Below are 21992 nucleotides of genomic sequence, written 5' to 3' on the forward strand. Positions count from 1 at the left end.
AGTCCTCACCTGCAATCTAAGCCCAGATACTCAGTACAACAACAGTCACTTCTTCAAGGCTTTAGTGAACTTACAAGTGCCAGGTACTGGCAGGAGCATTTAAATATTTTACAACCTTCTTTATGTAACTTTTCCTACACTGAGAACTTAACAACTGCCCTCCAAACTCTTGGCACTCCCACAAGTAATTCCTTGGAAAAGCTGAAGTTATTGAGTGCCTGAAGAGCCTTGGGGGAAATGCAGCCCTTGCACCAAGTTGGGGCAGTTCCCCATCCCCCTGTGGCTCTGCTTTTGCCACAGCCTGGCAAACCCCGAGTGGGAAATGCTGCTCTGGGAGAAGGAGGAAGCATTACAGCTATTGCATGGAAAATGCAGAGAATCTAAGTAAGGCAAGTTGGAGAGGAATGGGAATTTGGAAAACAGATGCATCCACAAACTGCGGTGAGCCCAATAGCACCCAAAATTAAATTCTGAGCTTTTTTTTCCCTAGAGTTAAAGAAAAATCATAACAGATATAAATAGGCCTGTGAAAAAAAAAATTTCTACAGACATTGTGTTTTCTAACAAGAGCATTGACACAACAATAGAGCCAGTCTTACATGATTAAATCATCACTTGGTGATAATTTAGGACACCAGCCTAGAAAAGCTATTAAAAATATACTGGAAGAAGAAATACACATTTTACCAAAAATTCAGTATTTATTATTGTGTCTTTGTCATGTTACTTCCTCATGCTCCCAAAACCACACATTTGTCTACTAAGAGACTCTCAGCTATAGGTGTTTAGTAGACCCTTTGGAAAAGGAATCAAACTCTTAAAAGATCCCATTCAGCCTTAGCTGAGTAACCCCAAGATATATAAATTTATAGCCAGTACACCTCATTCCTAAAAGGAGGCTTTTACCATATAAACTGTTAAGAAGCTGCAAATGGAGGTTTCATTTCCTGTCCTTCTTCATGGGAACTCTGGAAGAGAAAAGTTATTACTCAATTACAGTTTTCCCCACTCACCTCTCAAAGGATGAGATTATTACAGGTCTCCAAATCTGGTTTCCTCAGCCTCTTGAAAGATGACTGAAAATGAAAATGCTGCCTCCAAAACATTCCCTAATTTGCAACTCCTCAGATGTAAAGCACCACTGCCTCAGATGCTGGGGGTATGATCACTGCTGACTGAAAATCCACCTATTTCCTTGCAATGATTTATATTAGATTCACAGAGAACTTACCAATCTCCTTGTCTTCTGGCTTTTTCCCAGATCTTTCTTCTTCATCCAGCAAGTGCATTTTCCTCTCCAAGGGATCTGGCAGACAGGTGGCAGAGATTTTTTCAGCAGTCCCAGAGCAGTTCAGATGGAACATAAGCCCCAGCCCTCCTGGCTCAGTAGGACTAGGCTGACATCAAACTCTACAGTCTCTTCTCTCAAGTTAGTTGTTCACAGGCCACTGGGAAGGGAAATAGTACTTACACTTGGAAGAGGTCAGGACTGGGACCAGTCTGGAGATAAAAGTCAATGTTTATTGACTGGCCTGGCAACCATCTTGGCTTTTATTGATTATCTCCCAAGCACCATTTTTTTCCAGTTTGATCAAGAGCTTGTGATCTTGCTTTATTTGTTTAGAGAACAAAACCCAAGAATGTGTTTCTGAGCTGAGCAGCAGCCTTGGTTGTTCACCAACCCATTCACACCTGAATTTTATATTACTCCATGGTCCATACAAAGTTATTTGCTCACCTGCAGAGGTACCTTTATTTCCATAATAATAAGTAGGTAGCTTACCAAACTGTCCTACAAAGATCTAAAAAGCCACTGAGTTGAGCCTGTGCCAAGGAGCAGCAAAAATAGAGTTACTCCACATGACCTCAAGGATAATACCCCTCAGCCTGAGCTTCAGTAGAATGCCTGAAATTGGCCCCAGCTGGGTCTGGCTGGGGTGATTAAAGGCCTCTGTGTGCCCTCAGGAGACAGAAGGCTCTGAAAGTCTTCAAGAGCTCTCCAGTGCCTGTCTCCAAGGATGTCTGATATGACAAGTGCATGCATAGACAATCTAAAGAGATGAGCATGATCAGAGCAGCTTAGGGAGCAAATATCCTGTGATATTATCTGTGGTTTGACAACTTCATAGTTCTTAGAAAAGTAACTATTTGCTGCCCATGGTGTGTCAAAGATTCATCCTTTATATCTCTGCAGTCTTTTTGCAGGATATGAGTTTAATCTGAAATAATTTTTTCCTTTATTATCTCTGTTTCTCTTTTCTGTCATTGACACGGTTTTTCCACTGTGCTTTACCTCATCACTGTACCACCGTGTATAGGGCAAGAAAAACTTTTTGTGGAAACCTGGCTAATGGAGAAGCTTTTGCCCCCTTCCTGTCGGTTCAATCCACTTTTATGCTGTGCCTCTTCTAACACATCCTCACCTCACAAACACACCTTTCTGTTCTTTGCCCTCGGAACCGATTTTCTCCGGGTAGCCTCAAACCTGTAAAAGCAAGCCCTGAAGCTGCTCGATGGCCTGGGGCCATGGATGAGGCGGTGTCCCTGGGCAGCGTGCGAGCGGCTGACCCTGAGCACCGCCGGGCCGGACAGCGCTCCGAGCAGCCTTGTCCGACCGCGGGCGGGCGGAGGGAAGGAGAAGGAAGGAAGGGCCGCCTCCCTTGGGGGCGCCGCTCCTCCCCTCGCCTCTCTCGGAGGCCAGGTGGTGGCGAAGGGCGCGGGCGGAGCGGGGAGCGCTGCCGGCGGGGACGGCAGGTGAGGAGCGCGGGGCTCCCGGCGGGAGCGCGGGGCGATGCCGGAGCGACTCCGGCCCGGGCCAGGGGCGGGCGGCTCCGCGCTGCCCGCGGCACCTGCGGCGGGCGGGAGTGCCCGACAGCCCTGGGTTGTTGCTTTACAGCCCTTCCGCGGAGCCGCGGCCGCCCGGCACTTCCTCAAAGTGCAAGTGGCGCTGCTGTGGGCGCTGCGGGCCGGGCCCGCCAGGCACCGCCAGCCCGAGAGACTTCGGGACCCCTCTTGACCTTAACCCCGCGTCGGTAGCACCTGGCTCCAGCACGATTCACATCTTTCTCCATTCCCGCTCAGCGTTTGAAGTTTGGGGCTGTGAGGGCTAAAATCTGCGGAGAGCTCGATCTGTAGAGCCACTGCTGCTTTTCCGTAGCTGCGTTGGCCACAGTGCGCCGCAGAAATCCCGAGTGGAGGCAGCAGTAGCCTGAGGACACGTTTCTGGCCTGTTTGATCCACTCGTGCCAGGCCTTGCAGCTCCCCACGTGGAGCCCAGGAGCTGGGGCACGTTCCCGAGCAGATCCAGGCTTGACCTGAAGGCTGTAACATGTGGAGCCCTGACGCTTTGGGTTTGGTTGGGGTTTAATACTGAGGGGTTCGTTGTCCTCGTCACTTTGCTTGCCCTGTTTTCGAGAGCAGGCTTTGTTTGTGCTGCGTGCCCCGGTAGATTTACAAGTGCTTGTGTTGCCTTATCTTCAAACTGAAACCTCCCGGTTTGAAGAGGAAGCGGAGAGGTGCGCGGCTCTAGGGAATGATGGAGTGCCAGGATTAGTGCACTGAGGCCATGCTTTTCCAAGCTGGTGAAAGAAAAGGTTTCACCCACCCCTTGGGCTGCTCATTTTCACCCGTGTCAGCACAGGCATTTCTGTGCAGAATTCGATTGGGAAGCGAAACCCAAACTAAAGACGGCCCAAAAAATCCAGATCAGTTCCTAAATGTTTTTGCTGGCCCAAGAGGGCAGATGAGACTGCTGCTTTTCTGTAACAATACTGTTTTAAAGTGGAACAACAGTGGGCAAAAGGAGAGTTCATCTGCCAGACTGCACCCCTGTGCTGCTGAAATAAAATCCCATAGTTCTCATCCTTTGGCCATGCATTACTTTTGAAGTTTTTTATTGATGCTTAAGAGCATGACTAGGGGCATTTTGACTTTTCTATAGTCGGGACTTTTGTTTTGCTATCAATACATTGCAACGACAGCTGTGCTGTGCACCTTGTACTGCATTTGTGCTGAAAGCCTCCCCTGCCTCAGAGACCAGCTCGGGATCTGGGTCTTGGATGCTTTAGGAGAGCCACAGCCCTTCCCCTCCACAGGTACCCCTGGTCTAGTGCATACCTAAGCTCATAAATCCATGTGGCACACGGCACCACAAATTCAAAATCCTTTAGCCCAGAGGCAGGAAAGGCAGTGTTCCCAGTGTCCAATACAATGCCTTTATTTACCAAGGCCAGCCAAGCAAACTTCTTGGATAAGTACCAACCCTTGTTGGTTTAGTAACTGTTTAGTGTAAAGGTGTAGGCTGGCACATGTAAGAACCCAGTTAACAACAGGGCTTGCTCCACAGTGTGAGTTGGCCTCTTGGAGTCACACAGTCATGAAGCTGCAGTTTTCTGACTTAGGGCTCTCTATGTGTGTCTGTAATTTTGGAACAGGGCGGACTCCCAGCCCCATCCCAGTGAAACTCCCTGGTAAGGTGATTTCCCTCTAAAATGATGGCTTTTTAAAATGAACTGGTGACATTATTCATTTATAATGTCATTTGTTTAAGGGGAAATCCATCTAATCTTTAACACATACACTTTCATTGTCTTTATGTTTGGAATCACTTTCCTTGTTAGTCGACTTTGTCATTACCACCTCATCTCTGTTATCCCTTTGATGACAAATTTTGTATCAGGAGCATTGACATCAGGTTTTAAATTATTATGTACTCCTTTTTAAGAAGATACACTACATTGTTACATCCCTTCTGGCTTAGATAGTTTCTCTGTTGAAAGCAGTCTGTGTAGGGCCCCTTCAGCAAGAGTCTGTGAGCTGGGTTCTCGTGTGTTGTTGAAAGTTTGCAATAAATGGAATTCATCCATTTTAGTGCCTATACCTCAACTGCAAAGGCCTTTCTCAGGACAGAGAGCTGTCTCACTGATAAACTATCACAAATCCTGCCTGCAGCATCAGTTACCTTATACCTACAAACTCTTTCTTCAGCAGAACCCAGCTGATGATAACCAAAGCTTCTACTTGGAGCATCTCCTCTAGTTTGGCTTGGCATGATTACTGTTCACCTGTCCTGGCAGGAGCCTGGTGGGATCTCAGACGATTCACCCTGCTGAGAAGGACACGTGCCTACATCCCTGAGCAAGTCAGCAGGAACTGCAGATCTGTGTCTGGATAGTGCTGGCAGAGAGCCACTAAAGTTGTTTCCCTTTGTATGTGCCCAAATAGGTAAAACTACTCTGGATTTGGTCCCATGGGAGCAAGCTGGCAAGTGTAAACTTGGATTTGCAGTAAAAATTAGAGCCCTAAGTGTGCAAGTCAACAAAATGCCTTTGTTCACTGGACAGATTGCCAAAGCAGATCCCACAACTGTAGGCTTTACAGTGTCCAGGCTGGTAGATTAGCACTGGATGGTGGGTGAGCCAAGCTAAAACTGAGCTATATCTACCCAAATGGAGGCATCTGGGTTGGAGGCGTGGCAAAATCAGAATAAAACCAAAAAATCCCACATTCCTATCTTGCAAGAGCAACTGCAGGAGCAGAGTCTAGTTCAGAGGTAACAAGATAACACTTCTGAAGTTCCATCCAAGGCTGTTGTGAAGTCCTGGCAGCATGGAATGATGTTGGGACTGTGGAGAAATGCATTTGTTTCAGAGTAGAGGAAAAACATCCTGTTTGGTTGGTTGGTTTGCTTTTGCAGAGCTTACACAGACCTTCCCCAAGATGGTTTCCTCAACCGAATATGGGTCACACACCTGGGACCTCTTGCTGACAGTTGATCATCAACATGAAGGTGTAGAAAAAGAAATCCCACTACAGGTCACAGGGGACCTTCATGTTGGAGGACTGATGCTGAAATTAGTAGAAAAAATCAGTGAGTAAAGACCTGTTTCATTTACAGTGTTGCTAAATAATATGTGCATCTTTCCCTCTCTGAAGAAAGGCTTCTGTGTGTTTTGAAATGGTACTGCCTCACTTCTGTGTCACAGCACAGTGGGGAGGTTCTCAGGCCCAGGGGTTTTTGTGGTCAGAACCCCTCCCTGTGTTCCACCCTCTGTGTTACCATAGTGCCAACAAAACTTTGGGGTTGCCTTTTAGTTAGACAAAAATAATTAAACCAGGCTAACGACTCCACTCCCTTTCCAGAAGGATGGTACTGGTGTGTGGTTTGGGGGGCAGGAGAGGTAGGTGATGCCCTGTTTATCCACCTGTGCCTGTCAGAGAGGGTGAGTTGTTTAGAGGCACTTCAGAAGTTCCTGTCTCCTGTGCTGTTGGGGCATTCTAGCCTAAGTCTGAGCCATGTTATCCATTGCATGGACACAGTAGGGAAGAGCTGGGAAAAGCCACGACTAGCCAAGTCAAAGTTAGGAAGTGAAAAGTAAAATCCCCCGTGCACAGGAACAGCAGGGAGCACAGGAAGAGAATCTGAGATCAGTTCTGTCACCCTTCTACACACTTCTACACACGGTTCAGCCGGAAACTGATGGTAGCCAGTGTTTCCACTGAGTCAGAAGAATAATTTTTCACAGTATTTTTTTAAAATACTAAGCTGGTGTGAAAAGCTCTCTGTATTAATATTTGAAGCAAATCTGCAGCTGACTTTTGTAAGCAGCTCTCTTGAGACACAGCTCTTACTAGGGGAATCTGAAATAGGACAGGGCTCTGCTGTGTTATGGAGATGCTGAGGAATAGCCTCTGCCTCATGGAGCTGATGAGGAACAAGGATTGGTGCAAAGACTGAAACAGCTTGGCCAAGATCACACAGAAGCTTTACCTGCTACTGCATATTGACATCTGGGAAGTTATCTAATCTTGGAATTCCCATGGAACTGAGAGCAGCAATGCTTTTATCTCTTTCCTTGTGCATGTGCTGCTACTCAGCTGTGTGTAACCAAGACTTCCATGGACTTGAAGCTGGTTCTTAACACTGAGATGAGCTGCTCAGTGCTGCTGCCAGGAGGCTGTGGAAGAGCTTGTGCCCATCTGGGTGACAGGAGATTTTGTAGGAGGATTTTCAGTTTGCACTGACAAGTTCTGAGCTGGAACCCTTTGTTGTTAGTCCTTATCCCAGCACAATCCCAGCTTGCACCATATGTAGCACCAGATTCAGGAGATGTTCTTTCCCCGTGGATACCCATAGACCAAGGCAGTGCCACAGTCAGCACCTAGGTTAGATCTTCAGGGAAAACTAAGTTGGTTCCCAGTGACTGCCACAAGAATTCAGCAAACAGGGTCTAGGTTGGGACCTGTAGCTGCTGCTTTAATCTAAAATATTGGTGTTTGCAGAGACCTGTTTGCAAACCAAGTGTTTGGTATATTTGCTCCACAGTTTGTTAGTAACCATTTTGTATTTTCCTAGAAATAGCACAAGATTGGTCAGACTATGCCTTTTGGTGGGAACAAAAAAAATGTTGGCTTCTGAAAACCCACTGGACACTGGATAAATGTGGGGTGCAAGCAGATGCTAAGCTGATCTTTACTACTCAGCACAAAATGCTGCGGCTTCGCTTGCCAAACATGAAGACTGTGAGACTGAAAGTCAGCTTCTCTTCCATGGTGTTCAGAGCTGTCAGTGACATCTGCAAAATGCTCAGTAAGTAAAGATAAATATCCTCTGGCAACTAAGCTGGAGCATTTATTGGTGACTTTGTTTTGATGTGAAGTCCTTCCTCACAAAACTGTTTATCTCAAAGGGAAATTTGAGACAGGTTTTTGTGGTTTCAGTATGCAATGCATGTCAGTGGTTCTTTGTGATAACTGATGCAAGCGCTGTCAGCAGTGTGTCCCACGAGCTGCAGGAGTGCTGGACAGTCAAAGCTGGCAGTCTTCTAGGAATCTTTGTCCTCCTGGAGCAGGACTTGGTCCTGATTATTCTGTGCCAGTGACTAAGAGCATAAGATTATCAATGTCCTGCACCAGCCTTCATCACAGGCAATTTTACTGGTGTCAACTGATTTATCATATTTTCACTAACATTTATAATATCCAACTCTGCCTATGTGTGTTCACTTCAGACGTAGCATGTTTTAAGTGTTCAAGACTTCTGTATGCACAGCTCTGTTCAGGTCAGGGCACATCTAAGAACCCCAGCCCAGCCCATGAATGTCTCACAGAGTCCCCCACTCTGCCCAAAAATGGAGCATTTCCAAGTAGAGGGTTTGGAGCATGCCAGACATGTGCCTGTGATCGATGGGAATCAGTTGAGTCTACAAGCAGTCTTCAGAATCCCTTTGGTTTAGGGTAAAAATAGGGATTAAATTCCTCATCTTAATTTAGATCCTCAAAGCTTAGTCCATTAACACACTCATCTTCAGAAGGAATTTACTGCCTCATATTGATCCACTTTCAATTTCATCTCCTAGCAGTAGATTGTGAAAGGTGCAATGTCTTTATTATACCTAACAACTCTGATATAATGATGCCATAATTGTCCAACTGGCATTTGGCCAAATTAAATATTTCTACATTTTCCCTCCAGGCTGAGTCAGTACAGAAACACTGTAACTTTGAATGAGTGAATACTGTCAAAAATGTCTTTGCTTACCCCAGGGTAAAAGGGTTTTTCAGAAATGAAGTGCCAGGTTTGTGACTGGAAATACCTGTCTGGATTAGTAGTGCCTTAGAGAACAGTGAGAACCAAGACAGAATCTTGTTTGAGAAATGCACTGAATAATAAAAGGCATGAACCTTAATTAGAATGGTTCTTGCTTATTCATAATTTAGAGGTTATCATGCTCATAGGTGACTGCAGAGCTGTTAGGGAGAAAGAGCTTTTTCCTGGCATTCTAAAATGCAGTTACACTTCCTACAAAAGATTTAAATCCTGTCCAAACTCATTCTTATGGCCCAGAGTCTTTGGCCTTGTTATAGAATTAGTGGATTTTCCACAGCTTCTACTTTCAACCTGCTAAAAATAAAGTCCAGATTGCAACATGAAGCTTCCTGAAATGCTGTTACCAAGCATGGGTGCTCCTTTGGATGTAATCATCTTGCTTCACTTCCCAAACTGCCTTTATAGATATCAGGCGGTCAGAAGAACTCTCTTTGTTGAAGCAATCAGAAGGCACGCTCAAAAAGAAAAAGAAAAAAGACAAGAACAGCAAAGAACCAGCTACAGAAGATATCTTAAACCTGTGTGACTCTCCAGTGAGTTCTGGATTACCAGGTAATGAAAAATCAGTATGATTTCATTGTTCTGACTGGAAGTCAAAAGGAGGAAGAAATTCTTTGTTACACAAAGGAGGCCAGTTCATGTAGGATGGTCTTGGAGGCACAGAGGGCCTGAAATCAGTGGCTTCAGGAAATCTCCAATATGTCAGTATTTCCCTGTTGTCCCTAGAAATGTTTTCCTTTCCATTGATGTGAGAAAGGCCACACTAGAGAACAGGTTGTGGCTCTGCTCACACAGTGTGCTGCTGCCCTTTGTAAAAGGGGGGCAACACTTAAAATATTAATGAAATACTGCAACCTGCAAGGAAAATGAGGAATAAAGGCTTGAAAACTGTGTTTCCTATGTCCAACACAACTGAGATCTCACAAAGCAACAAAGAGCATTTCTGTCCCTGAGGTCACTCACCTTGTGAAAGGACAAGACCAGCTGGAAACAGCAGAGATAGGAGACTGTCTTGAAAGAAAAGGGTTTTTATGTTGGAAAATAGTGGACAGGACCATTTTTCCTGGGAGTAACATGATGCTCTTAACTTGCAGCCAATGCAGGTTTATACAGTAAGACCATGACACCCATTTATGATCCTGTCAGTGGGTCACCAGCTTCTTCCACAATGACTTGGTTCAGTGATGGTTCCTCAGCTGAGCAGAGCTGCAGCATCCTGGCCCTCAGTCACCCCACCTGCTCCCCAGAGATGCTGGCAGAGATGTACCAGCCACGGACTTTGGCTGACAAAGCCAAGCTCAATGCAGGGTAAGGTGCCTCTCTGAGATCCTTTGGGTATAAAATGAGGAATGATGTCGTTGTGCAGGCTCTGGGCTCAAGTCTGTTGTGAGATGAGGGTGAATTCAATTGTGCACAGTGGGCACAGCAAAAGGACACTGGCAAACTTCAAAGGCTTTAAGTAGACAGTGGAAGAGACGTGGATAAGTTCAATAATTTTGCATTAAAAGTAGGTGACTGAGTTCTGCACAAGTTAAAATTGCTTATTGAATATACACAGAAAATGGAAGTTGGAAGTCTATATGAATGCTCCACCTTCCTGAGTTACATGAATTTCCCTTAGATTTAGAGGAATTAGAGCTGTTTGTTCCCACTTTTGTTTCACAATTGCACTGGAGCTCTGCAGGTGTGCTGGTTTCTCCTGTACAAATGGATCTGTGGGTTGTTTTCTTCCACAGCTGGCTGGATTCATCTCGATCACTTATGGAACAAGATGTTCAGGAGGAAGATCAACTTCTTCTACGCTTTAAATATTATACTTTCTTTGACTTGAATCCAAAAGTAAGAGCCTTGTTTTTATTGCTATTCATTGTTTGCCTGCTTTCATGTCAAGGAGCTACACAGCAATATAGAATATATATAGCTCTATGTAGAATTTTTGCTAGGATTTGTGACAAGCCCTTCAGAGAGATCAAATTCAGCTTCTCTCCCTCAGCTACGGCTGCACTTTTACCCTCTGGACACTGAATCACTGTTCCTCACATGAAATGAGATCTTAAATTTAAAGATGGGGTCTAAAGAGTGGCAGAAACAGTATCCCTATTTCCAGAGTGGCTGCTTTACTTTCTTTGTCTTTTTTAACAGGAAAAATTAAGAGGAAGACTAGACTAGCAGTAACCTGAATTATGTAAGGAGTTCTGTTTTTTAAGTTTGGCTTTAAAATGACATTATTATTGCACTGTCCTCATTGAATTTCAAAGCCTTTCTGGGCTGAAGCTCTCAGAAGAAATCAGGGCACTTTCCAGTTTATTTGGCATGTTTTTGGGTGAAATGGCACCCCCACTAAAATCCAAGTACATGTCTCAACTTCAGCAGCCCAAACATTTCCCTTCTCTGCCCCAGCCAGCCCTGGAGCCGTGGGATGAAATGCCCAAAAGAGCTTCAGGCAACTTAATATCTCACCTCTGCTGGGAGAGGTCACGCTCCAAGGTTTACCCTCCCATCACCTACATTTCAGCAGCTCTGGGGCTTGAACATTTCTGTGAGTCACTTCAGCTTATTAACCAAGTAGATAATAAGGAATAATCACTATCCAAAAACCAGATAGTGAATTAAAGCAGATCTGGCAAATCTCAAGCCAGTGCAAAGCCAGACAGAACCAGAAGTGAAAAAGTCAAGAGCGGAAGAAAGGAAGTGAGGAACAAGAGAGTTCTGCAGGTCACATTTGAGTCAGCTGTGTCACGTGAGCGTGGTTTCACATCTTGGTTACACCAGTTCAAGGCTTCCTTCAAAAGGGGATGTTGGGCCTCACCTTCTGCCTCAGCCAGGAGCTCCTGGTTGGTTTTGTGTAGGCTCAGCCAGCCATGGGACCACGCACACCATCGCACGAGCTGGTGCAAGGCAAGGAGGGAGCAGAGGTGGGAGGAGGAAGGAAACAAGCACAAGGCACCGTGGCTCAGGCCAGCGTGGATCAGCTGCAGCTGGCCCCAGGCTGTGCCTGAGGTCCCCTTTTGCTGTTGCCTGCAGTACGACGCCGTGCGCATCAACCAGATCTACGAGCAGGCCCGCTGGGCCATCCTGCTGGAGGAGATCGACTGCACCGAGGAGGAGATGCTCATCTTCGCCGCGCTGCAGGCACGTACCCAGCCCAGGGGCTGAACCTGGCCCTCGAGAGGCAGACCAGGACACAGCCCAGGCCAGGAGCTCTGCTTGGATTGGGGGTGTGCTCTTGGGGTGAGAAACAATCAGCAGCGCCCATCAACTAAAGCAACTGAATTCAGTAGCAGCGCTAATTATTCACACAGTTATGGAAACACTTACTAACATTATCTGCACCCAGAATGTAACTTTGATATCAGTATTAGTGTGAAGTGTGGCTTCCCATACCAGCTACCATCCCTTTATCTCTTCTTCCTGAAAATTCCTGTAATACACCATGTGTACACCAAGTGAACATTTCCCAACAGACAGGAAAATGCCACAGTGCAATGTGAAAATAGGGACACTACGGAGTACTTGGGAATTTGACATGACTGAGCATGGCTTAGTCTCTGACCATAGGTAATAAAGCACAAACTTGCTTTAATAATCAATTCCTTCCTTTTAAATGTAAACAGAACTGCCAAGAATTCACAGCCTGTCACTGCAGAGCACCAGAGCACCTTGCTTCCAAGTTTCCTCCTTGTATGGATGGCAGGACTAGGGATCCAAATGTAGCAGCCTCCCAGAACAGGGACAATTATTCAGCAGAGAACTACAAACACTGATCATTAAACCAGGAAACCATTATCAGCCATTGCACAGGAGTCACATGGCTGTTTCCTTGGGAAAACCCCCTGATTCCTGCAGAACTTCACACAATTGTCCAAGACCCAGGAGACCAAATGATCTGTTTTGAAACACTGTGATTGTGTGTTGATAATTGATGCACTGACTATTGGATGCTGATGTTTTATTTTAGTACCATGTAAGCAAGTTATCATTATCATCAGAGACACAAGATTCCACCTGTGAGTCGGAAGTGGATGAAGTAGAAGCCGCCCTTTCCAATCTGGAAGTGACACTGGAAGGTGGAAATAAAAGCAACATTTTGGTATGTCCTTTGGGATCCCAGAATTTCTTTTGCTGTGCCAAATCTGCTGACTCTCATGGGCCTTCCTGGTTCTTGATTTTTTTAACAGTTGATTACAGAGTGCATTGTACTAAAACTATTCCTAATTATTCCTGATAGGAGGACATCACAGACATCCCAAAACTCGCTGATAATCTCAAGCTAGTTAGGTGAGTTGTTAAAATTAACAATAAAACATACAAAACCAAAAGCTTAACCTTACAAGAGATCTCTTGAGTTTTTCATTCTAATCTAACAGTGCATGTGGCAGTTATAAATTGACAAATACCCCAGACAGGTCTAACCAGCCTAATAATATTCTCTTCCAATCTTTCTCTTCCTGCTTCTGACAGTGTTCCTTGGCAAATCTCTCCCACTTCTGGGATGCTGGGTAGCTCTATTTGTACATATTAACAGACCCTGGTGTCCATAGTTTCTAGTGCTCATCAGTCATCATCTCTAAACAAAAGAGCCCAAGTTCTATTTTCAATCTTTTTTTTTTTTTTTTTTTTTTTGCCAGTAAGAAACCAGAAGAAACTTGCAGTTCTCCCTGAGCAGAATTTCTGAAAGTAACCCCAGGGAATGTATTTTTTAAACAAAAGGAACATCCAAATTACCCCTTTCTTACTGAACATGGAGTCTGTTTTGTCTAATATCAAAATGGGTTTCTGTGATCCCATTGTAGTCTCTTGTTTTATGGGTGATTTAAGTGATGGTAGAGATCTCAAGTCTGTAATGCTTTATCACAAAACAGTCTTTGTGTTTTAGAAAGATAAAGTGTTCTGTTGTACAAGTATTTATCAGATTCATCCGTTGACAGATGGTACTTTTAATCTAGGAACAGAAAACTGCACCTGAAAAATTTTAACTGCTGTTAACTGCGAACAATTGTTAATTATTAATTTCCAATTTGGAACTTTATTTGACATTCTTAATATGAAGGTGGCTTAAGGTGAAAGGGAATTAAGGCTTTTAACAATGGGTTGTTTGTTTTTCCCCAGCAGTAGAGCAGTTTGCTTTTATAAGCATTCAGCAGTTATTTATCATCATGGAAAAGCTCCTATATAAATTATAAAGCCTCAGGTGCTGTAGAATCCAGGCAGGAGTAAAACTTTTCTTTAAACAGCTACACTTTGTGGCTATAATTATTTGATTAACTGTAAACCTGAATGCAAAGCTGTGCATGTCCCACTGCTTACTGTTCCTGTGGTGAACTTTTATTCCTATTTATTCACAGTATGCACCACAGTAAATGCTACTTTCATGTTTGGGACAGTATTGTGGAGAACTGCAACATTTTTTTTCCAAAACAACAAGAAAAAGCTTTCTAAAAAGTTTTCAGCAACTTTTTCAGGGATATAAAAATAATTTTATCTGTCTAAAAAAAAAATATAGTCCCTTATTTTTGAAGAATGTTGCTGCATTGGAAAACTAAAAACCAAATTATTTGGTAGATTTGAAAATCTTAAGTTTTTTTAATTTAATCATAAAAATTGCCCTTTTCTAGAAAGGATTCTAAATTTGGATTTTTAGAGAGGGTCTGGGGGTATATATAATAAGAGTATATATAAATCTCTGTTTTCCAGCTAGTTCTATACTTTTTGTACCATCCTCTTAGATTTAAAGGGAAATACTGGATTTTTTTCCTTTTTTCTTCTTCTTCACTTCATTGATTTTCATTGATGACCTTTGTCACTAGCTATGAACTATTTCTCCACTCAAATTTTCTCTACTCAAATGCTAATTGTTTTCTCTCCTGTAAACTTAGTGAAGAAATAGAATTTTTTTGTGTTAGATATGATTCAGATTAAGCCCAAAAAACTGATCTCTGCTTCCTTACAGCGAATATGAGTTGGTTTTATGGATGCAGAGATATTCAAGCTAAGGCATGATGAAAACTGATGCAAATTCATGTTAATAAATCAGGGGTTGCATTTGTGTTACTGAGTCTGTTAGAAGGGAATGGCTTTGATTAGCAATAGAGGAAACAAATGAGAAAAAATCAGCTAAAATCTGGAGTAAAACCCATGTCCATACCTGGGATCACCTGGACTGGATCCAGGCATTTCCCACCCCCTCAGAGGTGTCACACCCAACCACAGCCATGGGTATGGCCTTGAATTTCAGAGGCTCTGCAATATTTGTGAGGGACTTAGCAATTTTATGTGTTGAAATAAACAAATGGGATTTCTTTTTTTCTGCTAGGCCCAAGAAATTAGCACTCAAAGCTATCAAGACATATTGGTTTGTCTTCAGAGACACTTCAATATCTTATTTTAAAAACAAGGAATCTGCACAGGGAGAACCTATTGAGAAACTAAACCTAAAAGGTAGGAATTCTCCTTTCTTTGATTTTTCTTTTGCCTCTGTGAACTGAATAAAACAAATCCTTGCTAGAGTCAGGAAGGCAAGCACAGCAGCATTTAGTCTGGGAGCCTTTTCAGTTCCTGAGACTCCTAGGCAGGCAGATTACACCTGCAGAAGAGGCTTAAACAGAAAGGATTCAATAGTTTGACCCAAGCTGGGATAATCAGAGCCTGATTTGTAAAATCCCCTGCACTGCTGAATTCTTCAAGCTGAGTCAGGTAGGGAATGACTTGTGGGCTGCTTTATTTCCAAATACTTTCACTCTACACTAAAGGGAGTGTTCCCCCATGTCCAAATACTTTCACTCTACACTAAAGGGAGTGTTCCCCCATGTCCTTGGCAAACACACAGTGGCAGCAGAGGATTAGGGATGGTGCCATTGCAGCAATGCCAGAGGCTGTCCCTGCATTCTGCCGTGCAGGGACAGCTCCAGGGCCTTCTCTGGGCCTTGTTAGGAGTGCATGGGGATTCCCATGGCTGCAGCCAGCTGCTGGAGGAGGAGTCCTGGCAGTGCACACAGACTCCAGCACCCTGTGTAGCCTCCATCTACCTCTGCTCCTGCAGGGACATTGTTCAGCATCAGAGAACCACTGGTGCCCAGTACCCATCCTAGAAGAAAGCTCTGAAATACAAGATTGACCCCTGTGAGCAAATGGCTCTGCATCCCAACGTGCATACCCTCAGTAGATCAGAGAATGCCTGGAAAAACAGCCAGAGTGGCTGGAACCTCACCAAGCAGCCTCTCCCAGCAGTTCCTCTGCTGAGCATTTCCTAAGACCAGGCTGAGGTTTTGGGAGCACTCCCATCCTTTCACTTCCACGTGGGCTCACGTGCTCCCTGAGCTCAGAGCACTCATCACCCTGGCAAGCCAGACCAGGCAGTGAGCTGGAACAAAACCCTTTCATTAGGGCCTAAGCTTCAAAGTCTTGGCCCTTAGTCTCAAAGAAAAACAACCACAAAGTACTGTTCCTTAGTGTTAAAGCAGTAATTAAAGTTACTGATATAGTAATGAAATAAATTAATTTCCTTCTGATTCCCTGTGATCTAGGATGTGAAGTTGTACCAGATGTAAATGTTGCAGCAAAGAAGTTTGGAATCAAATTACTAATTCCTGTTGCGGATGGCATGAATGAAGTATATTTAAGATGTGATAATGTGAGTAATAAGACAAGAGAAAATTTGAATTCAAGATTTATGGCAGATTGTCCTGCTCCAGAATTTGTATAAAAATATGAGGATGCTGCAAGGAGTTTATTGTCTAAATCTTTAGAAAATTTAAGAATGATGTTGTGGCCTAACAAATACATAATTGTTAAATAAATAATAAGGACAGTAAGTCATCTTGTGCTTACCATCAGTTGCCAAGTAAAGCTGGTAGGAAAAAAGCCAGAACAAACTATCCAAAAAAAAAAAAAAAACAAAACAGTATTTTGTTCCAGTGTTGTCAGAGAATTGAAGTTTGTATTTTGTTTTCTTTCTTCTTAATTAGAACTCTCCCCATTCAGATGAGGAGAGCATGATAAGGATCTTACATTAGTTTTCAGCTCAAACTGTGTAAAAAGTGTTCAGTAGGTGAAAAGCAGTCATGCAATAAAATTTCCAAGAGAATCTATTTCAAGGTACTGGATTTCTTAGAAAATTTAAAACCCAGGAGTAGCTGGAACTAGTCCAGTCAGGAAGGAAGAAGAGTAACAAACCATTGTCTTTGTTTCAGGAGGATCAGTACGCTCGGTGGATGGCTGCTTGTGTTTTGGCCTCCAAGGGCAGAACGATGGCTGACAGCTCCTACCAGCCCGAGGTCCAGAAGATCCTTTCCTTCCTGCAGATGAAGAACTGGACCATGTGTTCCCAGGCTGCCTCTGAGCCAGAGAATGTAGATATGAAACCCGAATGCTTCGTCTCACCACGCTATACCAAAAAATTCAAGTCCAAGCAGGTATCCTGAGTGTGGCTGATGGCTGGGCGTGGGTGATCCAGGGGCTGCTTAGGGATGAGGTTGGATCAAAGCAGCATGTGGAAGCCATGCAGTACAACTCCCTGCAACAATCCTTTGTCCCTTTACAAGAGGCCTGTTCTTCAAACTGAACACAGGGACAGGTGTTTTGGCACCTCCTCCAAGCACCTCTCCTACATCCATTCCCTGGCTTAAGTCACCCATGAAGTTCTGCTCCTGATAGCATTGTTCCTGAAAGTCTCTTCAGAGTAACAAAGGAAGCATTTTGAGGACTGCAAGCCACTGTTTCCATCTGAATCAACAGTCTTGCCCTTCAAGTCTTTCCTTGCTCTCCACCTAATTCCTTGTCCTGCTTTTGCTGTGCAAGAGCTCAGCCTGCCCATCCAGAGCAGTGTATGGAGCCAGGGCAGTGCCCCACAAACCCAGACCTGAGACCTTGCAGTCCATTCTGCCCTTTGCACTCGGGATGTGTCCCCAGGTGCCCTCTGTGGTGCATCTGCACAAACAGTGACAACAAATGTTGAACACAGCACCAGACCTCATGATTTCTGATTAGTGAAAGCAACAGGACTTTTGTTCTCCAGTCAGCTGCAAACTTTCTCTCTTCCTGTGTTTCCCAGCTGACTGCCCGAATTCTGGAAGCCCACCAAAATGTGTCCCAGATGTCCCTGGTGGAGGCCAAGCTGCGTTTTATCCAAGCCTGGCAGTCCCTCCCTGAGTTTGGTTTGTCCTACTACGTTGTAAGGTAATTGCACTCTCACTCACATCAAGCTGCAGTAAGGAGTTCCTGCTCAGTGATTTGCAGGAAGTTCTTTGACACCCTGTTCCAAGAACATTTTCCGGTTTTTCCTCCACAGACTTGTTATAATTTTTGTGATTACCATACTGCTGTTTTTTTCTGTAGGAGTAGCACCCAGTAGCTCCATTCCTGTAGTGAGACTCTGCATTACATTTGCCTTGGTACAGACCTCTTGGGTTCAGCCTGAAGTAACCTCTCACTAGCATTAAACCCTTAGTGTCATAAACTCTCCAAAATGTATAAAATGCATGTCTACTTGGTGTGCTCAGGTTTGCAGGATGTGTTCACTCTGACCCTTGTTCACTGCAATAAGATAAAATGCTAATTTCTTTTGTATTGCATTAAGAAAACAGCAAATTATCCCTTTCTAAGGCTAATCTGGAGGAGCAGTGAGCACAAGAAAGGTCCCATTGTGTTCACAGCAGCTTCCTTGGACACAGCAGAGGTCTGACCTGCAGCCTTTTCTCTTGACAAAACACCAAAAAGCTGAAAATTACTGGCACAACCATACTTGGAGGCACCTTCCTTAATTTATGTTTAACACCCCTTCCAGGGCTGGCTAGGAATCATCTGGGGTACAAATTGATCTGCACTATTGAACTGTGACTAGCCAAAATCCAGTAGCCTCATGTGAACTGTGAGATTGTGCTGGTCCTTGGATGGCCCAGGTTCCAGACTATGCCTGGGAGTCACTTCAGAGAGCACTGCTGGTTTGGAGCCAGAATTCTCCCTGAATTCCATGCCCCAAAATGGTCCCTGATCCTACTGAATTTACTGCCACAGCTACAGATGGTTTTGCCCCATCTGTCACCATTAATCCTGTTAAAGGCACAAAGCAACCCAACACCTAAACTGCATTTTGTAGTGGTGAATTGCTGCAAACTGCTGCCAGTATCTCAGTGGGGCATTAAGCAAAGCACAAATTGTGGCCAGGTCACATTTTCTCCCTGAGGTCCAGCTGCATCTAAAGAGAGAAGGTTCACAAACAGGATCAGAAATACTGAAAGTACTCACAGCAGGCAGATGAGATTTCTTCCAGCTTTCAGCACGAAGGTAGAGGAAGGTTGTTTCCTCACCAGAGTAATCTGTTCCTAGCTATCCCCAACTCATAAAATTTTGTCCCCCAATGATTTTGATGCTTTTGTATTTGTTTTTCATCTCTAATCAGATGAAAGCTGAAATGTTAAAATGCCTCAGTAATTTTGTAATGTGATATACTCAAAAACAGGTCTATATCAGTTGTTTTGATTATATAATTTAGGTTAATATAACTAGAGGAACAGGTTTCAACATTAGAGAAATGAAGCAATAAAAATTATTGTTGGCATTTTTTCCAGTAAAAATATAATCAAGTTCATGCATTTGGGAAGAACAGTATTTTGTTTAGCAGGAAACAATGAAATGGAAAGATTTCAGCCAGGTCTACCTTCCTGATTATTTTCCATCTTACACCATGGCTCACCAGCCTACACTTTTGCTTTATAACAAATCCTGTTCTAAAGATGGCTCCAAGCTCTCCTCAATCCCAGGCTGTTGTGACTTTTCCCACATTTTTTGCACTTCCAGAGGAAAGCAGCTGAAATGTTTCTCTAGCCAGAAATCATTGCAAAGCAGATCTGCTCAAAGGCTTTGGGTTCTTTTCAGGTTTAAAGGAAGCAAGAAGGATGATGTGCTGGGGGTGTCCTATAACAGGCTGATACGGATAGATATGGCCACAGGAGATCCCATCACAACGTGGAGGTTCTCCAGCATGAAGCAGTGGAATGTGAACTGGGAAATCCGCCAGGTAAACCTGGAACAGCTCTGCCTTCAGCCCTTGCATTTCACACACTCAAGGATGCTTTCAGAAAATATTTTTAAACCTCACTGAAAAGATTTTGAACGTGTTGTGACATGTTATTAAATAAGCTGTCTGCAGTTTTTCTTAGTGGAGTCTGTAGTCAAAAATCAGAAAGGAAAACATCGCCAGTTTTAAAGGTTCCTACCAAGCTTGTTCTTGACAAGTTGCCCTTGATTTTGATGGGATGAAATAGACTCCAAAGTGAATTCCAGCATGTTGTGTTTACTGCTCTGTCAGTAAAAATCTTATTTTGACTCTCATGCATCATCCTCTACATTGTGGTGGTTCAGTCTCTATTACAGACTGAGGATACAGGAGCCCAGTTTGTCTTTCAAATCCCAAAGTGGGATGGCAAGGCCTGCAACTCTGTGTCCATGTGTGGTCCATTATTGAGGGCTTCAAAGCTTGAATCCAGCTGTATAAATTGTAGGTTTCTGGAGTGGAACTGGTGTGACCTGATGTAAATAGAAGCAGCCTGGAAACTGTTCCTGCTTATGGAGTTTTGCAGGAACCAGGAGGGATCAGATAAACTCCTTACTGCTCCCCTGCAGTATTCCCTGCACCTGTAATTCTGGGCCAGGTTGCTGGGTTTACATTAAATCCCTCTCAAAAAAGGCAGAATCCACAGTGACCAACTAAGCTCTGTTAGCTGCATTTTAGAGCTAACAGGACCTGGAAACCAAAACCGGGACCCCAAAGGCACATTTAAGGTCAGCACATAACAATGGGCAGATTAAACATTATTCATTAGACAAAGAGTTAGGAATGGCACTCCTGCTCTTCCCAGCGTTCACTTTATATGCCATTGGGAAAAAGCGAAGAGATTTTGTTTCCTGCTTGAACAAGCAAAAATATTTCACCACAAGAGGGCCCTGCTGTAGCAGCAAATCCAAAACCAAGCACCCAAACACCCCGAGCATGCAGCAGACCCAGAACTGTTGGTTAGCAGGGGCAGGTAGTGCTTTATCACAGTGTTTGTGATCCAGCTGTGTTCTCACACTTCTCTTTCTTCCCAGCTTATCTCTGTCTGATTTTGCCACATCTGTTGTCCTTAGGTTGCCATCGAGTTTGACCAGAATGTGTCCATTGCTTTCACATGCCTGAGTGCAGACTGCAAAATCATCCATGAGTATATTGGGGGCTACATCTTCTTGTCAACACGTTCCAAGGACCACAATGAAACGCTGGATGAAGAACTCTTCCACAAATTAACTGGAGGTCAGGAATGAGATGAAGTTAACTCTCCTCCCAGTGCCTGCTTCTTCTTATAGCTAAGACTGCCAGAGATTAAACAAAAATATCTCTGATTGTTAATTGCTGGCTACTAATTAGTGTACGTGCCAGTCTTGCACTATGACTGGGATGGTTTACAATTTTTGTTAAATACTGAAGTTAAGGTTACTGGGTGCAGTATGGCAATTCCATCATCAGTACTTGAGAAAATTTCATCATCTTTGTTTTCCTTTTGTACAGCTCAATGTTTTTAAAGAAACAGTGTCTAGTCACTGGACAGTTTTTTAAACTAGTATTTTTAATTGCAGCAATCCATTTAGGTATCCAGAACAAGTAACTTGAGGATATGAATTTTCTTCTCTGTTACAGCCAGGCAATTTCCATTGTTAAACTGGCAATTGTTAAAGAGCTCAGCATTTATCAGAACTAAGGCTGAATAAATATGTATTTTAAAGCTCTATGGTTTATCTAACACTTGTCCTGAGAACACAAAACATTCCAAAGTCCTGCAGACTAAGCTATTGAAACTCCTGTAGTGGTTACTCAGTTGCTCAAAAATGTAGAACCTTGTCCACCTTCATCCACTGAGGTGGTTTCCTGAAAGCCAGAGGAGCCACAGAGCATTCATCTTGGCAACTCTGGATCCAAAAGGTTTTGAGGAACATTGTTACTTACCTGGTTGAAAAATGTGCTTCAGGAACTATCTAAAACTATTAAAAAGGCCTCTGAGTGTGTTTCTATTTCTCTGTTACTCTGTTTCACTGTGACATCTCAGGGAACTAAGCTGTCCATGTGAGGCTCTGAAAAGCCTCTAGAAATGATTTCACATGTGTGCAAATGCAAAGAGTGATGCTCAGAGGGCTGGAGCCCCTCTGCTCTGGAGACAGGCTGAGAGATGGGGGTGTTCAGCCTGGAGAGGAGAAGGCTCTGGGGAGACCTTAGAGCCCCTGGAAGGGCTACGAGGGGGCTGGAGAGGGACTTTTGCCAAGGGCACACAGTGACAGGACAAGGGGGAATGGCTTCCACTGACAGAGGGCAGTGCTGGATCAGACACTGGGGAGAAATTCTTCCCTGTGAGGGCAG

General features: G+C 44.0%; 1 protein-coding gene across 3 annotated transcripts; it reads left to right on the forward strand.

The window, feature by feature from the left end:
• Window positions 1-2597: 2597 nt before the first annotated feature.
• On the forward strand, window positions 2598-21649 carry FERMT1 (FERM domain containing kindlin 1). 3 transcript variants are annotated; one of them, XM_059840485.1, is made up of 15 exons: window positions 2598-2754; window positions 5696-5869; window positions 7355-7588; window positions 9014-9160; window positions 9703-9916; window positions 10345-10447; window positions 11633-11740; window positions 12567-12698; window positions 12837-12886; window positions 14922-15046; window positions 16132-16238; window positions 16798-17019; window positions 17658-17782; window positions 19481-19622; window positions 20732-21649. In XM_059840485.1, the coding sequence occupies exons 2-15, from the start codon at window positions 5719-5721 to the stop codon at window positions 20903-20905; spliced, it is 2034 nt and encodes a 677-aa protein (XP_059696468.1). In that variant the 5' UTR covers window positions 2598-2754; window positions 5696-5718; the 3' UTR covers window positions 20906-21649. The 3 variants fall into 3 exon arrangements, with proteins under 3 accessions (XP_059696468.1, XP_059696469.1, XP_059696470.1); XM_059840486.1 differs by lacking the exon at window positions 2598-2754 and adding an exon at window positions 4998-5223; XM_059840487.1 differs by lacking the exon at window positions 2598-2754 and adding an exon at window positions 4998-5207.
• The last annotated feature ends 343 nt before the right edge of the window (window positions 21650-21992 follow it).

This window comes from Haemorhous mexicanus, chromosome 3 (assembly GCF_027477595.1).
Source record: "Haemorhous mexicanus isolate bHaeMex1 chromosome 3, bHaeMex1.pri, whole genome shotgun sequence".
Lineage (NCBI taxonomy): Eukaryota > Metazoa > Chordata > Aves > Passeriformes > Fringillidae > Haemorhous > Haemorhous mexicanus.